The 19,932-nt window shown below is 41.1% G+C and overlaps 2 protein-coding genes across 3 annotated transcripts; one reads left to right on the forward strand and one right to left on the reverse strand.

Annotated features, from left to right (window-relative positions):
• Nucleotides 1-383: 383 nt before the first annotated feature.
• c1qtnf6a (C1q and TNF related 6a) lies at nucleotides 384-10,539 on the forward strand. Of its 2 annotated transcripts, XM_085453710.1 has the most exons (4): nucleotides 384-500; nucleotides 3,149-3,302; nucleotides 3,413-3,595; nucleotides 4,657-10,539. In XM_085453710.1, exons 2-4 carry the CDS (start codon nucleotides 3,284-3,286, stop codon nucleotides 5,208-5,210), a joined length of 756 nt encoding a protein of 251 aa, XP_085309836.1. In that variant the 5' UTR covers nucleotides 384-500; nucleotides 3,149-3,283; the 3' UTR covers nucleotides 5,211-10,539. The 2 variants fall into 2 exon arrangements, with proteins under 2 accessions (XP_085309836.1, XP_085309837.1); XM_085453711.1 differs by lacking the exon at nucleotides 3,149-3,302.
• A 2,583-nt stretch (nucleotides 10,540-13,122) lies between these two features.
• LOC146711034 (carbohydrate sulfotransferase 12-like) lies at nucleotides 13,123-18,469 on the reverse strand. Its single transcript, XM_085453709.1, has 5 exons — nucleotides 18,378-18,469; nucleotides 15,229-15,748; nucleotides 14,468-14,620; nucleotides 14,135-14,314; nucleotides 13,123-13,762 (listed from the first exon to the last, which is right to left on the reverse strand). The coding sequence occupies exons 2-5, from the start codon at nucleotides 15,592-15,594 to the stop codon at nucleotides 13,214-13,216; spliced, it is 1,248 nt and encodes a 415-aa protein (XP_085309835.1). The 5' UTR covers nucleotides 15,595-15,748; nucleotides 18,378-18,469; the 3' UTR covers nucleotides 13,123-13,213.
• Nucleotides 18,470-19,932: the final 1,463 nt, after the last annotated feature.

Raw genomic sequence — 19,932 nt, forward strand, 5'->3', positions numbered from 1 at the left:
TGCGCCTGATGAGAGGTCTGGAAGTTTGCAGATATTCAGCAGCGGAAGCTCACACCCTAGAGGATATGAAGAGTTTTCCCTAAACATACCAGCTGCTGCTGGTGGTATTATCATCATTAAGTTGTGCTGCTAAACTTTAACAAGGCGTGTTGTTTGATCCTAATTAGCATCTGGCAGATTGGGGATACAACTCTGAGCAAATGAAAGGCTTTAGGTGCTTCACATGTTCATCAGTTTTATGTTTCAGGGGGGGAAAAAACTCAGATCCGGATCACTGAGCATCTTTTACTGTCAGATGAACGGACTGATACTTGCTCCACGAAGGAGGGGTCAGGGAGAAAAGAAGGACTTCCTTTCTATAGGAAACTTTTCACAACTAATTCACAAAGAGGTCCAGACAGAGAGAGAGAAGGAGGGAGGGAGCTGCTGACTCAGGACTTTCCCCCTCCTCCGTCCCCGTCTTCTGAGCGGTGTGAAGCGGCAGTGCAGACGTGAACGAGGTGAGTCATTCAGATAGAGATCAGTCGGCTGCATGGGAGCGCTGTGGCGGTGATATGAGATTGTGATGCATGACAGTCTGCTAGAAAGCACGGAGGCTTCACTAACTACAGTTTGGCTTTAACTTGTATAATGCTGCAGTGTGGACTACACAGCCAGCATAATAACTGCATGTACTTATGGATGCTATGAAATAAGAAGCATCGGTATGTAAACATGCCTTTCATCGTGATATTAGGAGAAAATCCCGTTTGATTTACAAGTTTCCAGTTCAAGTAGAGATTTCCGCAAGAAAGAAAAAAAGAGAAAATCTTATGTAATACCCTTGGTCAGAGCGTGAGCCATGTCAAACATCTGGGTAAATCCCAGAAGGACCCAAATACAAGCAAGCAGCACATTTCCACTGTGAGAAAGGAAGAAAACACCATTCAGGCAGTCGGGGTGAGGGTGGGTGGGGGGAATCATCAATCTATAATCACAATCAATTATTATAAATTCAAGTTTAAGCACAAATGACCAATAATGTAACCTGTAACCTGGGAAAGGAGCGTTTGTTTTGTTTTTTGTTGCTTTCTACTTTATTTAATTTGAAGCAGCAGATCAGCAGAATTTATGTGAGACTCCTAAAGATCTGCAAAACAGTGCACATTTACCCACATAGCGCTAAATCCAACCCCTGATTAGCGTTACGTAACTATGAATTGCTCCAAGCATATGGTGCTTTCTGCACCTCAGACAGACGAACTGTAGGATGGAGTCATAGTTTTATTGTTAGAACTCCTGAAGTCAGCTGACCTCACACCATGGGGATGGTTTTTATCGGTTTTATTAGACTGCTCACAGAGGTGGTCTGAGAGGATTTTCCTCATCGTGTTTGTTCTGGATTTTGAATTCTCCCTAAATATATTTGAGTTCAGGTCATCCTGTTATTGTTGTGCTTTGATTTTTGTGTTTGGACTTTTCATTCCTGCTTTTCATTCTCTATTCTTTATTTTTGCTTCTGCTCTTGATCTTTATTAGGGGTACTTTGAGTGTCCTTGGTGTTTCTCTGCCATCCCCACCCTCTGGCTCATCTTTCTGTGCTAACTTTTGTCCTCCAGTGTTTGCTTGTCTCATGTTTGGAGTGAGTCATCTTGTTTTGGCTGAAACTTCCAGTTTGTCCTGGTTGTCTTGATTACATTAACTTGCGTCTCATTCCCCTCCCCTCTTTACCTTCTCCCAATTAGTCCTCGGTGTATAAATAGCCCTGTCCTTCTTATTGCTCTTGTCGTGTCATCAGTTTTTGTTCCTGTTTTGTTCTCCGTGTTCTTTTGCTTCTTTTCTTCTTGTGTTTTCATCATTTTACCCTTGGACTCTGTTACTTTTTGGATTTGGTGAACAAAAAAAGATGACCTTTAGTTTAATCAACTGCAACTCAACCATTCAAACCCTCTCAGAGCTGTCTGTAGCACAAAGGTGGACACATAAGTGCTTAAATATGACTCAGACACAGAAAACCTCCTGCTTCTCTCATTTAGGAAAGTGTCCCTTTGAAATGGACTGTCAAAGAAAAGGAAAGAGAGTTAGACACAGCTGAATCCTGAAAACTAAGTCCTTATCAGGATTAATTCAAGGCAAAAACATAAATAAATAATTGGGGGGGGGGGGTTAAATAGCATTTTCAAATTATTAGTTCCGTTTACAAAAATCCTGTTTTTGTTGTGAAGTCTTAATCCAAGTCTTCACCTTAAAAACATGCATTTTATACACAATTTTGACTCTGCATCTGATAGTGTCCTGATGTTTTGATGGCATTTCTCAAGTACTCTGTGGTTGCGCCTCTATTTTGCCCCTATGATTATTAAGAGTAATGTCCCATAGAAATATGCAAATAAATGTGAATGTAACATTTCAGGAAAACCCGTACGATGTGATACAGCGTTACACGAGAACCCTTTCCTGAGGGTGCCAAGTAAACATTCGGAAAATATCGGCCGCTGTGAAGGTGGATACCGGCATTTCATATCTGCTAAGGCGCATTACAGACTTACTTTGTTTCATGGTGGCTCTTACTTTGTTTCTTCTCTTGATTATAGCAAAACAACAAGAGCAAGTTATTTTTAAGAGCGTGCAGAGGTTGCGTTCGTGGTCTTTAGCTGAGCAGCCACCTGTGTGTAAAGGATGCAACTGTGGTTATGGACCGAGCTGTCCTATAAACACAGCAGTACACCCTGTTCTGAACACAGAGAGTCTGGCAGACGGCCATCACCTATCCCCCAGTTCTCCAGAGTTTGCTATCTGAAAACAAAAAAAGCCCAGGGTCATTTTTCAAACGATTTATGGTTCTTGCAGTCCAGATTCAAACTTACTGACTGTCTTGAAAAAAACAAAAAGCTTTACTTGATTTTTTTTCCCACAGTTCCAGTCTCCTGATTTTTCTTCCCAGGTTGATGCATGTTTTTGCTGGCTCACTGCTTCAGATTCCTCTTTCTTTTTCCAGCTTCTGACATCATTATCTCACTTTCAAAGCAGCTGTCCAACAACTGACATCCCACATATAGGCCATCTCGCTATGTGATTACACCACTTGGGTTTCATTTTGATTTCAGCTACAAACTGGTAAAGTTTCATGACTTTATCTTACATGCTTTGTGCGACTTATCTCGTTCAGAAAGTAAAAAGACAGCTAGAAGTGCAGGCTCAAGTTCCCAGACGTGGAATAATCCAGGATTAGAAACCTTTCTCGCTGAAGGTCTTTTCTGAGTCTGAGCCAACAAGCAGACTTAACATACGTCTGGGAAACTGGATGATGAAACTCTGCTACAGTGAGTGTCACCAGGACACCACCAGGATGATGACACACAAATTCCAGATAATATAGAAAAGTCTCTCGAGTCCCTTTTCAGCAGATATTAACTCTCTGCTCTCACCTTAGTTACAGCCATGTCGGGCATCCTCCTCCTGCTCCTGTCCTTATCCTGCCTGGTGGCCACGGTGCCTCCTCCAGTCCCCTGCAGACACTGCTGTGATCACCTGGAGCCAGCAGAGGGCAGCGGCGCCCAGCCAAGTAGTTATGCCCCTGAGGTCCGCACATATATCAACATGACCATTCTGAAAGGTAACACATCTATAGCAGCCATCTGAGGTCAAGTCAAGTCACCAAGCACCAAATCATTTTTCTGTGTGAACCTGTGTAATATATGTAGTAGAACATCTGCAGACTCACAGGTTTTCACAATAAAGCCAGAATTTTGGGGGGAAAAACACTTTTAAACACATGTGTATTTGAAATTTAAGGAGAGGTCTTGTTTTATAAAGAGTTATGTTGGGATGGAATTTATGGCAACAAAAAAAGAGTGAAGGCAACATGTTTATGAAGCCATGCAGGTCATTGGACAACCGAGCCAAAGACAACACAACAGGCCCAGTGTTTCTACACTGTATAATGTGCAAAAACAGAAAGTATGGCTGTGCTGAAGTATTTGGTCGTGTTTGAGACTATAGATAAAGATGATGGACGGCGAGGGAAAACTATTTATTTCAATACTTTATTCAACAAAAAATATCAGCAAATATAGTTTTTAGATTAGAGGTGAAAAGTCTTCAAAAACTTAAATAAATCCAGTTACCTGTTTTTTGTTTGTTTTTATTTTTTCAAGCACAGACATCAGCTAACATGATGCTCTTTGTTATGATAAAGCAAGCTGGTCATTGGCATCAGAAGGAAGCATCACACCACTCACAGAACATATTGCAGGTTTTGGATGATTATCCGACAGCCTCAAAGACAATTTTAGACCAGCTTTCTTTGCAAAGCTCTTTCATTTGCAAGATGACAGTTTTCTTACATGTACTTTTAGTTCAATTCCCCCCCCCAACGGCATTCATGTTAAAAGCTCTGCTTCAACTTCACTGGCCACCAGGTTCATACTGGTTTGCCCTTTTCCCTTCAGAACTGCTTTAATTCTTCATGACACAGATTCAGCAAGGTGCTGGAAGCATTCCTTGGTGACATGACAGTATCACACATGTTATTTGCTAAATTCATCCTCACCATTTTTCTGAAGGGCATGATTCTACCATCTATGGGTAGAGTTTCAAACAGGATCAAACGACTGTTCTGGGTTTTGGACTTTTTAAAAATGATCTCATACTGTCGTGTAATTATTTTCACTTTAGGTGACAAAGGAGACCGTGGTGAGAGAGGCACACCAGGCAAAGCTGGACTTGAAGGACCTCCAGGCTCTATTGGGCCATCGGGATCAAAAGGCTCTAAGGGTCAGGCTGGTCTCCCAGGAGACCCCTGCAAAGTCCAGTACTCTGCTTTCTCCGTTGGCCGTCGAAAATCCCTTCACAGCCTGGACTCCTATCAGGCACTTGTGTTCGACACGGTCTTCGTTAACCTCGACGACCACTTCAACATGTTCAAGGGAACGTTCGTCTGCCACATCCCAGGCATCTACTTCTTCAACGTCAACATCCACACGTGGAACTTCAAGGAGACGTACCTCCACATAATGCAGAACGACACAGAGCGGGCGATTGTGTACGCTCAGCCCAGCGACCGCTCAATCATGCAGAGTCAGAGCCTGATGCTGGAGCTGGAGCTGAACGATGAGGTGTGGGTCCGCCTGTACAAGAGGGAGAGAGAGAACGCCATTTACAGTGACGATGTAGATATCTACATAACGTTCAGTGGATACCTCATCAAGCCCAGTGAAGAGAAGGAATGAATCGGCCGAGTATTACTGTACCCGGTCGAGCTCGAAAGCAATTTACCACAAAACTGTCCTTGTAGATAAACACATACTCAACAAGATCAAAATGTTTATATAAAAAGAAAGACTCCTAGCTTTACCAGATTTCACTGGTGGGCTGAAAAAAATCCACACAACACTGTAAAACCCAATGACACTTTGTTAATAGTATAAAGTTAAAACATTTGTTTTACTAGTATAAATTTATACTAATTTTAGGTTCAAGAAGAGCCATACACGCGCATTCAGATTCAAAATTTCAATATTAATATTAAGAAAATATGAAGTCGTCACCGATTTAAGAAGACAAAACAATACATTTAACGAAATCAACAAATAATGAGTTAAATATTAAATAATTTAAATACTGCACAGCAGTGAGTGGCCTAACTAAATAAAATGGGCAGTGTGCTTTCTGCAGTAAGTATAAAAAAACAATCACCACATGTTCACACGTCAACTGCACAGAAAAAACAGCGAGATCTGTCAAGAAGTCTCAAGTGGCCTCTACCGCTTAGATCTACTGCACTGCATGCAAGAAGCAGTGAGAAAAACCACACCAGCTCTCTGCAGCACTTCCACTGTCTAGTCAAACATAAGGCTCTGGGGCCAGAATCAGCCCAGCGAAGACTCGATTCCGGCCCACTGGACGGCTTTAGTAAATGTAAGGAGTGCATAAATATTTAACTTTTAACTGTATTTCCATAAGTTTTACAGCTTTTCTTATTGATAAAGACTGGCAATGGGGGTGGGCAGTCTTTATCAATAAGAAAAGTTTTTAACTAACAGATAAACAATTAAATGACAGGAAACGTTCCTGTTGTTCCACTAAGTCCACTCTAAATGAATAACAATAATTATAGGACAGTGTGTGCAATGAACTATCGTCAAATTTTGTGTCACTTTACACAATTATTATGTCGTTTGACCGCTTTGACCCAAAGATCAAAGCGGGCTGCATGTGGCTCAATAGAATGAGTTTGATATCGCCGGTCTAGAACCAAAAAAAGCAAAGAAAAAAACAGGGTTTGGCAACCCTAAAACCACACCAGATTGGTATCTACAAGGGCAATGCTCTGTATCACTATTAAAAAGAAAAAGAAAAACTTGAATTAAATATCTTTATCTCAGGGAGGAAAAAATAAAACCATTTAAAACAGGATACATCAAACAATAGGTGTGCAATAGCCTAGGCCCTGAAATCTGTCTTTAGATTAGATTCACATTTCAACAGGTATCACAGGATACGGTTGCAGGGTCTGCTTTGAGCTTCTGACAGGAGTGTAACATAAGCCCTTCTTTTCTTCAGCCGGGGGCTCAAAGCCAAAGTCAGTCTGACTTTGGAAAACCAAGACGATCAGTCGCATCACCTCCTTGCACCAACGACTCTTATACTGATCCAGCGTCAATCAAACAGATTCATTGCTTTCAGCTGTGCTCATAAAGGGAAAAAAATGACTGCCCACACCTGCCTGTAAGAGATGGTGCTTAGTCTTAGCTCTCACAAATGTGAAACATGCACATTAGTTAGCTTTACAGGTGACTGTGGGCAGATTCTGTTACCCTTACCTAAAGGTGGGGGGACTGTTTCCACTGTGCTGAGCTAAGCTGGCAGCTGTAGTTTCATATTTGCCAAATGAGAGAGGTAAATATATTCTTATGAACCCCACAGTAAAAAGAAAAAAGAAAAATTTGCATTATATAACATTTTATAACCCACAAAGCAGTTTCATTGTGTTTCTCAATCACAGACATGTTTTTAAACCATCAAATATCAAATAAGTCTTGGTTTGGAATCCATCACTCCTGCCCCTGATGTGTAAAACTAGATGCATTAAACAAAGCATGAACTTTACAAAGATGCAGGCTCAATCTGTTTATTTAACATGAAAAATTATCTGTATTTGGTGTTCAGAAGCATTTTATATGACATTCACTGGGAAGATTTGCTGTTAGTGAGTTTTGCTAAAACACGGTGCTAACTGAACTCCTGCTGAATTTGGGTTTGGGAAATGTATATTTTACAAAGTATTCTCCTTTCCTTCTAAGATTTACATCTTCAGCTAACTTTAATCTTTTATGCATGCAAAACCAATAAATTAAAAACACAAATAGCTAAGCTCTGGCAGTCATAGTTTAAAATGACTCGACACTCTAACGAGTGAGAAAACTGATTCTCCAGACGACAGCAAATGAATAACCCTCACCTTCTACTCCTGAGTCATGCATTAATAACAGATAAATAACAGCCAGAAAAGTCTTTTTGTTGCAAAACTGCGATGTTTAACCTTTATGATGTCATCATTTCATCTGAGTAAACCTTCACTTCTAACCACTAAAAACTTTTTAAATCGTCCTGGATTCCACATAAACATTTGTGTCAGTTTGAGGAAATTCCCTGATAGCATTCGTTAGATATTACAAGGGAAGTGCAGACACACAACCCGACAAAGTTATGTCACTAAAGCTGTGAAGGAAAATGAAACTACGCTGCCCTCTGGACTGCAGAGCTTAATGCAGCACAAAACACAAATACTAATCTGAATATTAAAAGCACTCCAAACATTGATACATAATGTAATATTTGAGAATGAAGCATTAATTAAACTGTATACACTAAAAAGTGAGCCATTGCCGTATTGCTTTAAACCTGCATTCTTTCTAATGGCCAGCAGGGGGAGACTTATCAGGCTGTTAAAAGAAAAATAAGTAATGTTACTTTCCTTTCTCTGTGACGAGAATAAACATTTTCATTATGACTTTATGTGCTCAGTTACTAATTTCAGGTCACAGTTGGGTTCACGTTGTAAATATGACCATTATTAGAGTCACAAAACAGGATAAATCAGCGTATACTCACGACCAGTGTTGGTCAAGTTACTTGAAAAAAGTAATCAGTAACTAATTACTGATTACTTCCCCCAAAAAGTAATCCAGTTACTTTACTGATTACTTCTGCCCTTTTCAGCCCAATTCTACTTTTTCTGCATAATCCATCATACAAAATGTAATCAAATGGAAAAGTCTCTTTTTTTAAACTTGTTTTATCAGTGTTAATCTTTTAACTTTATGCATCAAGCAAAAATGAAATTATATGCAACATTCTCTAACTTGAAGAAATTAGTTTAACATTTAAACCTATTTTCTGCACATTCCAGCACATAAAATAAAATATTTTTTGTGTTTACACTCAGTCTTTCAAATAGATGCAAGTAAAACACAGCAGAAAATAAATAAAGTCAAAGACTCAGCGGTCCTGTTGCTCTATTTTCACCTGTAAAGCAGGAGTGGGGCAGGCGGAGGTGTGCTCTGGTGCAGGTGTGCCGCAGCGGTCAGTTGAAGAATCCGTGAGTTTCTCTGTGAGTTTCCCATTATGCCGTAGCGCACTCGGTGCTTGTTTAGGGTGTTTTTTCGCTGTAAAAAGAAGTTTTCTTCCCACGCACAACGGACGCTAATGTTTTTGTCACTTTTTATGGAATCAAACTCAAAGTAAGGTCAGTACTTCCACGCTTTAAACGCTGCACGCTCATACTCTCTCCCGCACTCGATACATGATCCACTGTTGATCTGCACACAGCTGTTGTCACGAACGTCGCACTCGCTTACGTCACTGTCATGAGACATTCTCGCAAAAAAATCACGGTTTTAGTAACGCAGTAACGCAGCGTTCCTACGGGAAAGTAACGGTAATCTAATTACCGTTTTTGCAATAGTAATCCCTTACTTTACTCCTTACTTGAAAAAAGTAATCAGATTACAGTAACGCGTTACTGCCCATCTCTGCTCACGACTCACAAGTCATAAGGCAGTGAGCGTGCCGTGGGCCTCAGTTTCATGGTTAAATCTAACAGTGCACTCCATTTGAAGTTGTGTATACACTGTTGTGTATTTGTGACTCGCTAAATAAGCCATACATAGAGCACTGACCAGCCAATATCCATGAAAGCACTGCAGCGATGTTTTGAAGAGCAAAAGCAGGTGTTGTGCTGTTTTTCCACACTTGTGTCAAATCACTCCCAGTTCTCACTTCTGAGACAAATGGAACGCAGCATGACCCTCACTCACCATGGGTGACGTCATGGGGGTTACATCCATCTTTTATATACAGTCTGTTCCACCTTTAAGGTCGTGCCGTTGATGATCTAACAGCAGTGACTGCTTATCCAGCTTTGGTTATTCCGTGACTGGAATAAAAAGTGAATGTTGTTTATAGTAGTCAGCAACAATAATGATAAGAACGTCTTTTTGGACACATGTTCAATGTAATTCTCACTGTGAGACCGTCTTATTTCATGTCCACTCATGTCAGTCCCCACAGACTGACATGAGTTATATAAAATAAATGAAAGAAGCAGAAAACGGGTTATTGTTCATTTGTTTCTACTCATCTAAACTATTTATTTTCTGCCATTCACTTGTTCACATTACCATCATGTGTCCCTAGGGTCAGTCCTTCAGCTGGAACCTGCATCATTAAACTTAGATTTGTTGATTTGTTGTCAGGGTATATCATCAAGGTGGGTTTCCAGCCAATCACACATACATCACAGCACCTTATCTGCCTGACATAATCTACTGGGCATAATCAGGAAGCATATTTAAGACATGCCATGTTTATGGTACACTTTTGTCTTTTCAGTTTGAACTAAAGCCACGAATATTTAGGTTTGCTCTAGTATATAGGTGCCCAGATCAGCACTGGCAGCCACGACAAAATGACTGGAAGATGGTGATAAACTTGTCCACACTGACACCTTGAGGAATAAAAGTAGAGGTGCTTGTCCCACCTGTGATATGAATCACAAACATATACAAGCACAAACAAACTAAAGCAAGTGGCGAGCTGAAGTGTTCACACTGGAGACACGGTCAGCATTTCCTGTTAACATTTTTGTGGGCTGCACTGGTTTCCTGTTATTCTCTTACAAGCCATGTGTTTTTCACCACGATTCTCAGCTCTCATTCAAAGTGATAGTTGTGTTTTACATTGTGTAACCTTTCGCAGTCTGGTAGATTAATGTTAGCATTGCACATAATCACACTAAAGAAGAGCAGATTAACCTTTCCTGCCCCGCAACATTATTTCTCTGAATTCCAGCTACATGAATACTTCTAAAATGTGCCATCAAGTTCAAATATGACATTTGTGTTTTTAACATCAGTTGAGATGAAGTACGCTATGGTTTTTGCACTGCCGTGTAAACAAAGTGTTCAAGGCTCCCGTTGAAAAAAGAAAGCAGCATTTATTCATGATTTTTATTTCTGCCAATAAATAAAAGTCAATTCTTTGCACTTTCACAGAAATGAAAAATATCATTTTTAACTGAATGAATGTGAACACTCACATAAAAAAAGACCAAAGAACAGAAGTTTGTTTTTGTTAAAGATGACTGACTTGCAAAAAAAAAAAAAAAAAAAAAAACACGAGTAAGGTTGAAATGCAGTTTTTTTCCATTATCTTCATACAAACAAGCTTTTTTTTGTATATTTAGAACAATGATGTTGAGATGACATTAGATTTTTAATTATTTTGTTGTTGTTTTTTACAGTAACAACACCCCACAGTTGCACAAAACAAACCAAAAAGCATTGAAACGACACTGACTCAGTGTGTGTGTTTGTGAGTGCACACACATAAGAACGTGCAGAATAATGTCGGACAGAGCATGACCTCACATACAGTCTGAACCAAACACAGGCACGCTGGAGAAACAAATTCATACAAATTCACACATAAAGACATTTACGGTTCTCCAAAAGGGCTCCTGTGTTTCCTTTTTCCCCCCCAAATGATGATTGCACACGATAAACACAGGCCAGCACGTCAAACATACTTTGCTGTGGCTTCATACAGCTCTTACTGTATTTGGATTTAAGTAAAAATTAAGTCCTACAAAAATACTTTTTTTTTTTTTGCTGTGTAAACTTTTGCAACCAAAGGCACTGTCTTCCCTTTGCACTTTTCTCCCTTAAAATTGACCCAGCCTCATGCTGCGAAGCTCCGACTCTAACCGTGTTCACGCCTTCGCCCTTCAGCTAGCGCCGAGTATAGCCTCATTATACGTTACAGTTGTACTTTGATGTTATCATCAAACCAACTCGATGCATCTCACAGCAGCGCAGTAGCGTTGCACAACTGAAAACTGTGTTTTGCTGGCTTCATATAATGTGCTCAGCTCATTTGCTACAAAAACAATGCATCCCATGAAAATTCTGCCCTTAGATTTTAAAAAATGTAAATAAATTACTGCCTATCAATGCTCCCCCTCAGCCTCCTATTAGATGCACCTATGGTATCCTCCTTCAGTTATCACATTCACAAGATTTTCAGAACTTGACCTCTGACCTTAGAAGAGGTCAGTTATCACCTATGGCATCAATTTGAAATTCCTAAGTTGCCTCGTGTTCACAAAGTTGGGTGTCCACACCACCCCGGTTACCCCCGTCAACCCCATCAGCCTTTTATGGCACTGTTGCAGTCTTCAGGGTTACCCAGCATAATTAAGTGTTAAAAACTGTACACTGTGCATGGAAACACCAAGCAAGTGTTGATGGCAACAACATGAAACAAAAGAAAATGTTCCCTTTACAAACTGTTTAAATACACAGAGGCACGTTTGAACAAGTACAACTATGAAGACCAAAAAAAAAAAAATCCTCACACCAGGGATTTATATTTTAAAATCCCACTAATCTGCCTGCTGTGCTGCCTAATGGAGCTGCTGTGCTTCTGTACGATGAGGCTACATCATGCTTTGAAACTGCTAAAATAAAGCAAGCAGCTAAAATATTGTCAGAATAAACTGTTGGTATCATTTAATGGGCCATGCAAATGTTCCAGGTGTGAAAAAGCAGCAGGGTTTTCTCTGTAAGAGTTAGCAACATGAACATATTCTTCATGTCCGTGTATGAGGTATAACTGAACTGTCATTAGTATGCATTTTCAACAGAAAAATCCCTTTCATGCTTAACATAAACGTTGCACTTTTACAATGTGAAATAAATAAGCTGACCTACAATTAAAGGAACTACAATTAAAACTAAGCAAGCAGACTTTTTTTTTTTTTTTTAAAGCAGGCCAAAATTTCCAAAACTGCTGCAGCCGTGCTAGCATCACAACGAGCATGGTTTCCGTGCCCCCGCAGAGGTGGGATCTTTCAAACGTCGCACTACAGAAGCCTCTCTGATCATCACAGTTAGTCACAACACAACTGTGGCCACAAATGGCAGGCATGAAGGGGACATCAAAGATGAGACTGCAGCACACGCAGCATGGAGTTTTGAATTAAAGGGGACATGTTACTGCCACAACTACGCACGATTCAGAGTTTAAACAAAAAAAAAAAAAAAAACTGGGCCTCGGTGAAGAACCTCAGCTCATCTGCTGTTCACCTCCTTTCACCTCCCTTTAAGCCAGCTTTCTTCTTCTGATTGGTTTTGCCCTTTGTAGACAGGAGGTTCGAGCAGCAGAGGGGTGGAGCAGCTGGCTATGAGACAACCAACATTAGGAATAGCTGCTCCCACTGATGTCATTCAGATTCAAGAGTAGGAAAAAGAGACAAAAAACACAGTTTGAAATTAAACATTAGGGCTTGAAAAGGGTTTGAAACTTTGGCCACGTTTCGTATCAGCATCCACCACTGTAACAGCACATATATGAAAGAAAATAAGGAGAGAACACAATAGGTCCTCTTTAAGGACTACACTGAACACACTTTATCCGTTTGTTCATGTCTAACCTCTGTGCTTCTTGTTAGCTTTGTTGAGAAAAACCATAACTGATAATGGCTTTGACTCATTAGTGTGCTTCCTCAGAAGATTGAGTGTCTAGACGTTTAGTTTAGCATAAGCAACACTGGAGAAAACATCTGCACAACCCAGAAGGAGGGATGTGTCACTGTGGTTGGGGTCAACATTTAATAAAAAAAACAAAAACACATCTTGTCTGCGTGGCTTCATCAGCTCAGTAGAATCACGAGTCACTCATTGATGAGTGAGTCTGGTTTCTCGTATCCAAACAGCCTGAAGTCAGGTTCGTACAGCTTGTACAGTTCCCTGCGTGCCTCTACTGGAACTGTGCTGAACCAGTCTGACTCCCAGCTGCTGGCTGTAAGGTTCCTGCTGGAGGTGGGAAACTCCACCACGTTGTCTACCCGCAGCAGTCGCAGCAAGTGCTCAGCATCTTCCTCTGCCGTCTCTAAGTGTCCCACAAAGTCATACTGAATTTGACATGGGTGACAAAGCCGATACACTTGCCGCCAGTGCTCATTGAAGGGCATGTCCTTCTCTGTCTGAGGGTCCAGGAGATACTGGATGAAGTGGGAGAAAGAGGGATGGATACCCAAAGAAAAGGCTTCATCCACAGAAGCAGGAGGCGTCGGCTGGTTGCCGTAGCGGCGCAGCATGACCTGCGCAAAGCGTCGGTAGAAGTCCTCATTGGGTAGCTCAAACTTATTCCGGTAGGCAGAAATGAGACGGACAAAAGGGTCGCGCACAAAGAGGAACTTGGTGTACTTCTTCAGCTTCACCTGGGAAAAATAAATTACAGTTTTCTTAACATTCAATTATTGAATACACACATGTGCATTTCAAAACTGTAAAGGTGAAAAAAAAAAAAAAAAAAAAAAAGAACAGAGCAGAGCAGAGAGCAGTATTCATCTTCCTGTGCTGCATCAATAATGTCTCTGTGAGAGATCAGTCATGCATCCCCATAACATTGAAGGGCCTTATATAAAACAGAATAAACATCTAACTGAGGTAGAAGGTTCAGAACACATTCCAGGTAGCTCGAAGCAAATTCATCAAAAGATAAAAAAATAAATCAACAGCATATTTACCAAGTTAAATTATATTTTTTTACTACCATACAGAGAACAAGAAGGTGGGAAATTTGGACAGACCTTCATGAGGTGCCTTGCAAACTTGCCATAACGTTTCCAGAACTTATTGAAGGTGAAGTGCATGCTGCTGTTGTGGACCAGGTCCCTGGGGATGGCCAGGGGGTCTCTCTGAGGAACGCCCTCCTGCAGCAGGCTTTCACTGAGAATTATCATGATGCGCTTCCAGTTACTGCACGCTACCTGAGAAGGGAAAGTTTATTGTCCACTCAGATGTCACAGTGAAACAGGCAGATACACACTGTCTATGAGCGTGTGACCACTGACAGGAGGGAACCATGTATGCCGTTGTTACATGTGCCTTATTAAGTTTTACAGGAGCATGTGTCTGCATACCTTGGGAACATAGCAGTAGATAATGCCATGCCTGTCATCCACGATTAGATGATCCAGCTCCTTGTTGGGAATGTCGTCAAATGAACGGTTTTTGCCATGAAATAAGATGCTGTCATTGGCGCACATCTCCTGAAGCAACCTCCGCCTCTGCTCCTATCGTTCCATTCGTGAAGCACAGGAAAATTAACAATTACCAACTGAGGTTATAAATACTTCATATTCAGACATTGCTCACTGACTGGGGAGCTTTTGCTCCTTCATTTACATATATTAACCAAAATTATATCTACAGCAAGAAGTATCAACAGTATCAACCTCTGTGGATGCCTTTAAGGTTACTGCTGTCACACGTGATTATAGTTATAACAGGCTCTTTTTCTTTAATGCCAGTTTGAATTTCTTAAATCTGCGACTAGGTTAACACTGTCTCAATTAGAAGCTCTGCTCCTGTCAACTACTCACAGCCCAGAAATGTGAAGGTTCTGCTCATTAGTACAGATTTCCTCACTGGACTTTGTTACATGACAGACATTTGGATGTGCTGGAGCAGGGAGAAGGCACACAGGTGGAAATAAGAACAACTTAAGTGACTCTATTTAAGTCATCTCATTGAAGAAGCAAGAAACCGGCACGCAGAATGATTCATTTTTTGTGCAGCAACTGTGCTTTTCCTGCTAAGACATCTCAAAATGCCAGCAGTAAAACTTTTAATCAACTAGTAAACATTTACTACTACTAACAACAATAAAAACTGAGTTAACCTGTCTGTCACGGAGCTCTGGAGCCAGTGGGGTCAGGTGAATCTTCCACTCCCGCCGCGGTATATATCGTTCCTCTGCTTTCTCTGACTGGTTGCTTGTGTCAGCCGGGGCAGCGTCAGTGGGCTCACCAGTTCCCGGCTCTAAGAACTGGTTAACAAAGGCATCGATGTCCGACAGGAAGGACGGGGCTCGAGAGGTCTGTGGCCTCTTCTGGGGAACGGGGTGTGGGACTTTGGGGCCCGGGGAGACAGGAGTGTGCAAATAGAAATGGGAGGCACCGACATCGTCCCAGTAGATGATGATCAGAAGGATCATAAAGGCCGAGCCCAGGACTACAAAAATGCGGAACATCCTGGACGTTCCCATGGTGACTGTTGCTTGCTACAGGGTCACCATGGCAACAGAGTCAAGGTCCAGGAGCGCTCTCTCTCTCTCCCTCTCTGTCTCACCATGGCGATAGATGCACGGAGTCTGTGGTAGCATCAGACTTATTGTGGTGCTGGTGCATTGCAGGAGCGCGCTGCACAAGAGAAGAAGGGGTCAAACATCAATAAACTCACCTCTGTGTCATACCTACACACACACAAACACACAGAAAGCATAGTCGTGTCTTTAATGTCCAGCTGGAGTACAGGGTTCAACACCTGTTCTGACACTAACACAGAAACAATAATTTATTAAATTAATTATTTTGTTGCTTTGCAAATTCAAAAAAGAAGTCTGGTTAAAAAGCACAGAACTGCAGTCTGGATGACAGAAGCTTTCTAATGATTTTACTTTCATACAGTGAAAAGATTCAAAGTATCTGACAAAAAAAAAATCTGACAATTTTTTTTTTTAAATGCAACAATAAATCTTTCATAGGATAATCCCCTTCCTTTCGTCTCTCTTTTCACTGTTTTTCCACTTTTCCCCACATTTAAGCGAACCTACTAAAGCATACACGTTGATGCTAAAGTAAAATGACAACCTACTAAGGTATTCTGGTTCTCCTATTAGTAAGAACTTGAAATCTAAAGCAAACTCAAGCGAGCATGACAGTTTATTGAGTTTGCTTTTTTGACGAGGCGCGCACTCAATCTCTCTGTCAGTGCTCGGAGCTGACCTCACTCCCACTCCCTGCAGTAAAATCACGAGTGGTTGTCAAATATTTCCATTTTAGGAGGCTCTGCACGCCATAAAAGTTTTGCACTGCACAAGTATCCAGCTGTATCCATAGCAGCTTTCCAGCTGATTAGGGCACAGCACGTTAATAGTGAGTAATGAAGTAAAAGCCCACAGTGAAAAAGGTCAACACCAAATATTTTACATACCCGACCACGATGTAGTCTGCATGTACAAAACACACTGAAGCCCTATGTCTTCAAGTGATGCACAAAATGGGTTTGTTTCTATAGCTACAGGAAAAAAAACAGCCTGGAAGTGATGGAATACATAAAGGATCTGTCCTCCCCGTGACTTAATTCAGCCGCAATTCATGTGTTTTAATCCACCGCCAGTCTATCTGCTCCTTCATGTTCAGTTTAAAAGTCGCAGGGCGTTACTTTCCATTCCTACGCACGTCTAAAATTGGAGCTCTCTGCAACAGTCCTCATATTATTTCCTCTTTCCTGAAGCTAAGAGGGGTCCATTGACATGGAAAGTCATCATCAGCCTACTCGGCGGCCTGCAGATGGCACTTCTCTGTGCACAAACAAATTAACTGCTGTTCTATAATATACATCATAAGCCCAAATGCATTAAGTTCATCAGTCACTAAATGAGCGTACATTAATTCCGCTAAATAAGTACAGTTCTGACATACTTCTTCTTTTTCCCCAATCAGTATTTCTGTCTCATAGCACTTTACTTCTGCTGCACCACATATCAGAGGCACACTTTCTGAAACCACAGCTACAGTACTTCTAGGTCTAGATCTGACACACAGAAATATATAAAGGTCTATCAAATAATTTAAAAAAAACTCACAACTGATCGAGCACATTAGAAAAAACCGTGCTGCCACAAAAAAGCACATAAATTAATAAGCCACACCGGGTTATCATCATTACTAAATAATAATAGAAGAAATAGCACTTAACTTTCTTTGTTTGATAATTTGTTAATTTTATATGTATTGTTATGTTATGTTTTCATATTCCTAGCTTGCCTACTTTCTAGTCATGTTACTCATATGCGTTGTTTTTGCTGTGAATTTTGTAAATGTTGTGATTTATTATTATTACTACTATTATTATTATTAGTTGAATAATTAATCCACTGGATTTTCTTCATCTTCTTGCGCTGTATGTTTGTGTGGAATTTTTTTGGTGCATTTCAAACAGCACAACAAGAAATTCACATTCAAATTCACATTCATACGAGTACATTTACCAAATCTTTTCGATTGGATACTGAATGTCAAGGAGGCCACGATTTCCACATAAGAACTCACATATGAAGCTTATGCTATTTAAACTACCCAAATCTGTTCATTAATATTATATTTCCTTCATTTTTATGCCTAAACAAGTTGGTTAAGTCTAAGAAAACTTGTGAAAAATATGTGTGGTTATTTCTTTCATTCAAGTCAGCACTGTTATCCGTGGACAGGAGGCTGAAGCTTTGGATTTTAGACGGACTTATTGGAAACATTTCCTCTGAGCGATTTAAACAGTCGCTTCAAAACTCTTTCGCGTTTGTTTTATTTCTCGGCACGTCCCCGCCGGTGTAACCCCGCCGGTGTAAACCAAAGACAAAGCCGTGTGCCGGTAGACCGAGCGGCAGATAAATCACTCCGTCCTGTCCGCAGCCGCCTCCAGCGGATGCCAGACCGGACACAATGTAGCCTTTGACGCGAAAGCAGCTCCGCGGGAACGGGTTGTTCCTCGCGCCGGAAAGCTCTCCGCGAGGGGGTTTCGGTTAATTAAAGCGTCGCGTGCAGCTGTTTGTCCTTTATCGGGTTTTTTTCGTGGGAAATAATGAAGAGAAGCCAAAGGCGGGCTGATAGTGTGCCTAGCGGTGTGTCTTGGTGTTAAAGTAGTCCTCGGCGTTGGAGAAAAGGTCAGCGCAAAACTGTTTAGCTGCTTAATAAGAGCCGACACGTTGCGTTACTTTAAAGATTTCTATGTAACGACAGGAACGACGTGGGAAAAACACACATTTCTCACCTCGCTCTGTGTCCACTAGCTCCCAGCGCCGCGTCAGCTGAACCTGTCTGTGCTGCCAGCCGCTTTTTCTTGTTTTGTCCTCTTGGAGGAGCGCGAGCACCCAAAGTACCGCGAGAGTTCACAAGCTGAGCTTTCTGCAGATTGAGCGCACGAAGGGAAAAATTCACTTTTCTGGGTCAGCTCCAGCATACCGTGTCTCTGCTCGGGGATGATTTATGGAGACAGCCTCTCCACCCTCCCTCCCAACCTCCCACAGGAGCAGAGTACTGAAAATAACATATTGTACCTGCAATCCTAAATGTCACCCTCCTCTCAAACACACGAAATAAGACCCTAAGAATGATCCTAAGTAAATGTGTTCGTGGGTACGTGTGATTATTTCCGTTGCCTCGGGCTGATGCGGTTAAAATCCAGTTATTTGTGAACTCTTTTCATCCTGTGACTTCCAACGTAGCAAGGAGCCCCCACAGAGCAGCTGATTTACTTTGCATCCCCCTCACACACACACAAAATCATCTGTTTTCAATCAGCATCACATATTTCACCCCGCTCCTAGGCCCCTGTGTTCTCATAAATGTACTATAACCTTGTACTCTGTACTCTGGCAGTATTTATACGTTGGACACACGCACACACACAACTAAGATTATATATAACATCACTCCTAAGAACAGATAGATGCGGATTATAAGAAAAAAAAAGAAAGGGGTGGGGGCACATCCATCCTGATTATTTTCATGTCAAGCCATGTATTCCTTCATCCATATGAAAGAGTTTACTCTAAATCCCCTTCTGGCAGCCTCATTCTCACTAGATTGAATCCAAATGTGGTCATTAAAAAACCCCAAAACATCCAGACACTGATTTTAAGCCTTAGAAAACACCATGATAAACATTCAGTGAGTTAAAGAAGAGAAGTTCTTTTCATGTGGACCTGTGAGCAAGTCTAGAGCCACTCTTTATGTCTTTGTAGTTTGCAAGAAAGCTTTTATTTTTTGCATTACAATTTGTTACAATTACATGTTTCAGATCATCAAACAGATTTTCATATTCGATAAAAAATCTGTTCAAACCTATCTGGTCCTGTGTGAAAAAGCAATTGCCCCTTAATCCTAATAACTGGTTGTGCTACAATTGGCAGCTAAAACTGCAATCAAGCATTTGTGATATCTGCCAGTGAGTCTTTCACATCACTGTGGAGGAATTTTGGCTCATTCCTCTTTGCAGAATTGTTTTAATTCAGACACACTGGAGGGTTTTCAAGCATGAACGGCCTGTTTAAGGTCATGCCAAAGCATCTCAATCGGATTTAAGCCCAAACTCGGACCTTCTGGCATGTTTTTCCTGCTGCATAAGTGAAGCACGGTTGAGCTGCAGGACACAAAGTGATGGATGCACGTTCTCCTTCAGGATTTTCTGGTAGAGAGAAGAATTCATTCAGGGGCTGCTTGTCATCAATCACGACAAGCAGCCCCTGACCATCACATTACCACCACCATGTTCCACTGTTGCTGATGATCTTTTGCTGTGTTAGTTTTACGGCAGATGTAATTAT

This window comes from Copadichromis virginalis, linkage group LG4 (genome assembly GCF_057382275.1).
Source record: "Copadichromis virginalis isolate Kocher_CV1m ecotype Utaka linkage group LG4, C_Virginalis_male_GT1.1, whole genome shotgun sequence".
NCBI classification, from domain to species: domain Eukaryota; kingdom Metazoa; phylum Chordata; class Actinopteri; order Cichliformes; family Cichlidae; genus Copadichromis; species Copadichromis virginalis.

Coding starts and splice junctions, on each gene's coding strand:
- c1qtnf6a (XM_085453710.1), top strand. Junction 3,596..4,656: donor CAACATGACCATTCTGAAAG/GTAACACATCTA, acceptor TTTTCACTTTAG/GTGACAAAGGAGACCGTGGT.
- LOC146711034 (XM_085453709.1), bottom strand. CDS start 15,594: ATGGGAACGTCCAGGATGTTCCGCATTTTTGTAGTCCTGGGCTCGGCC. Junction 14,621..15,228: donor CAGAGCTCCGTGACAGACAG/GTTAACTCAGTT, acceptor ATGGAACGATAG/GAGCAGAGGCGGAGGTTGCT. Junction 14,315..14,467: donor TCTACTGCTATGTTCCCAAG/GTATGCAGACAC, acceptor TTCCCTTCTCAG/GTAGCGTGCAGTAACTGGAA.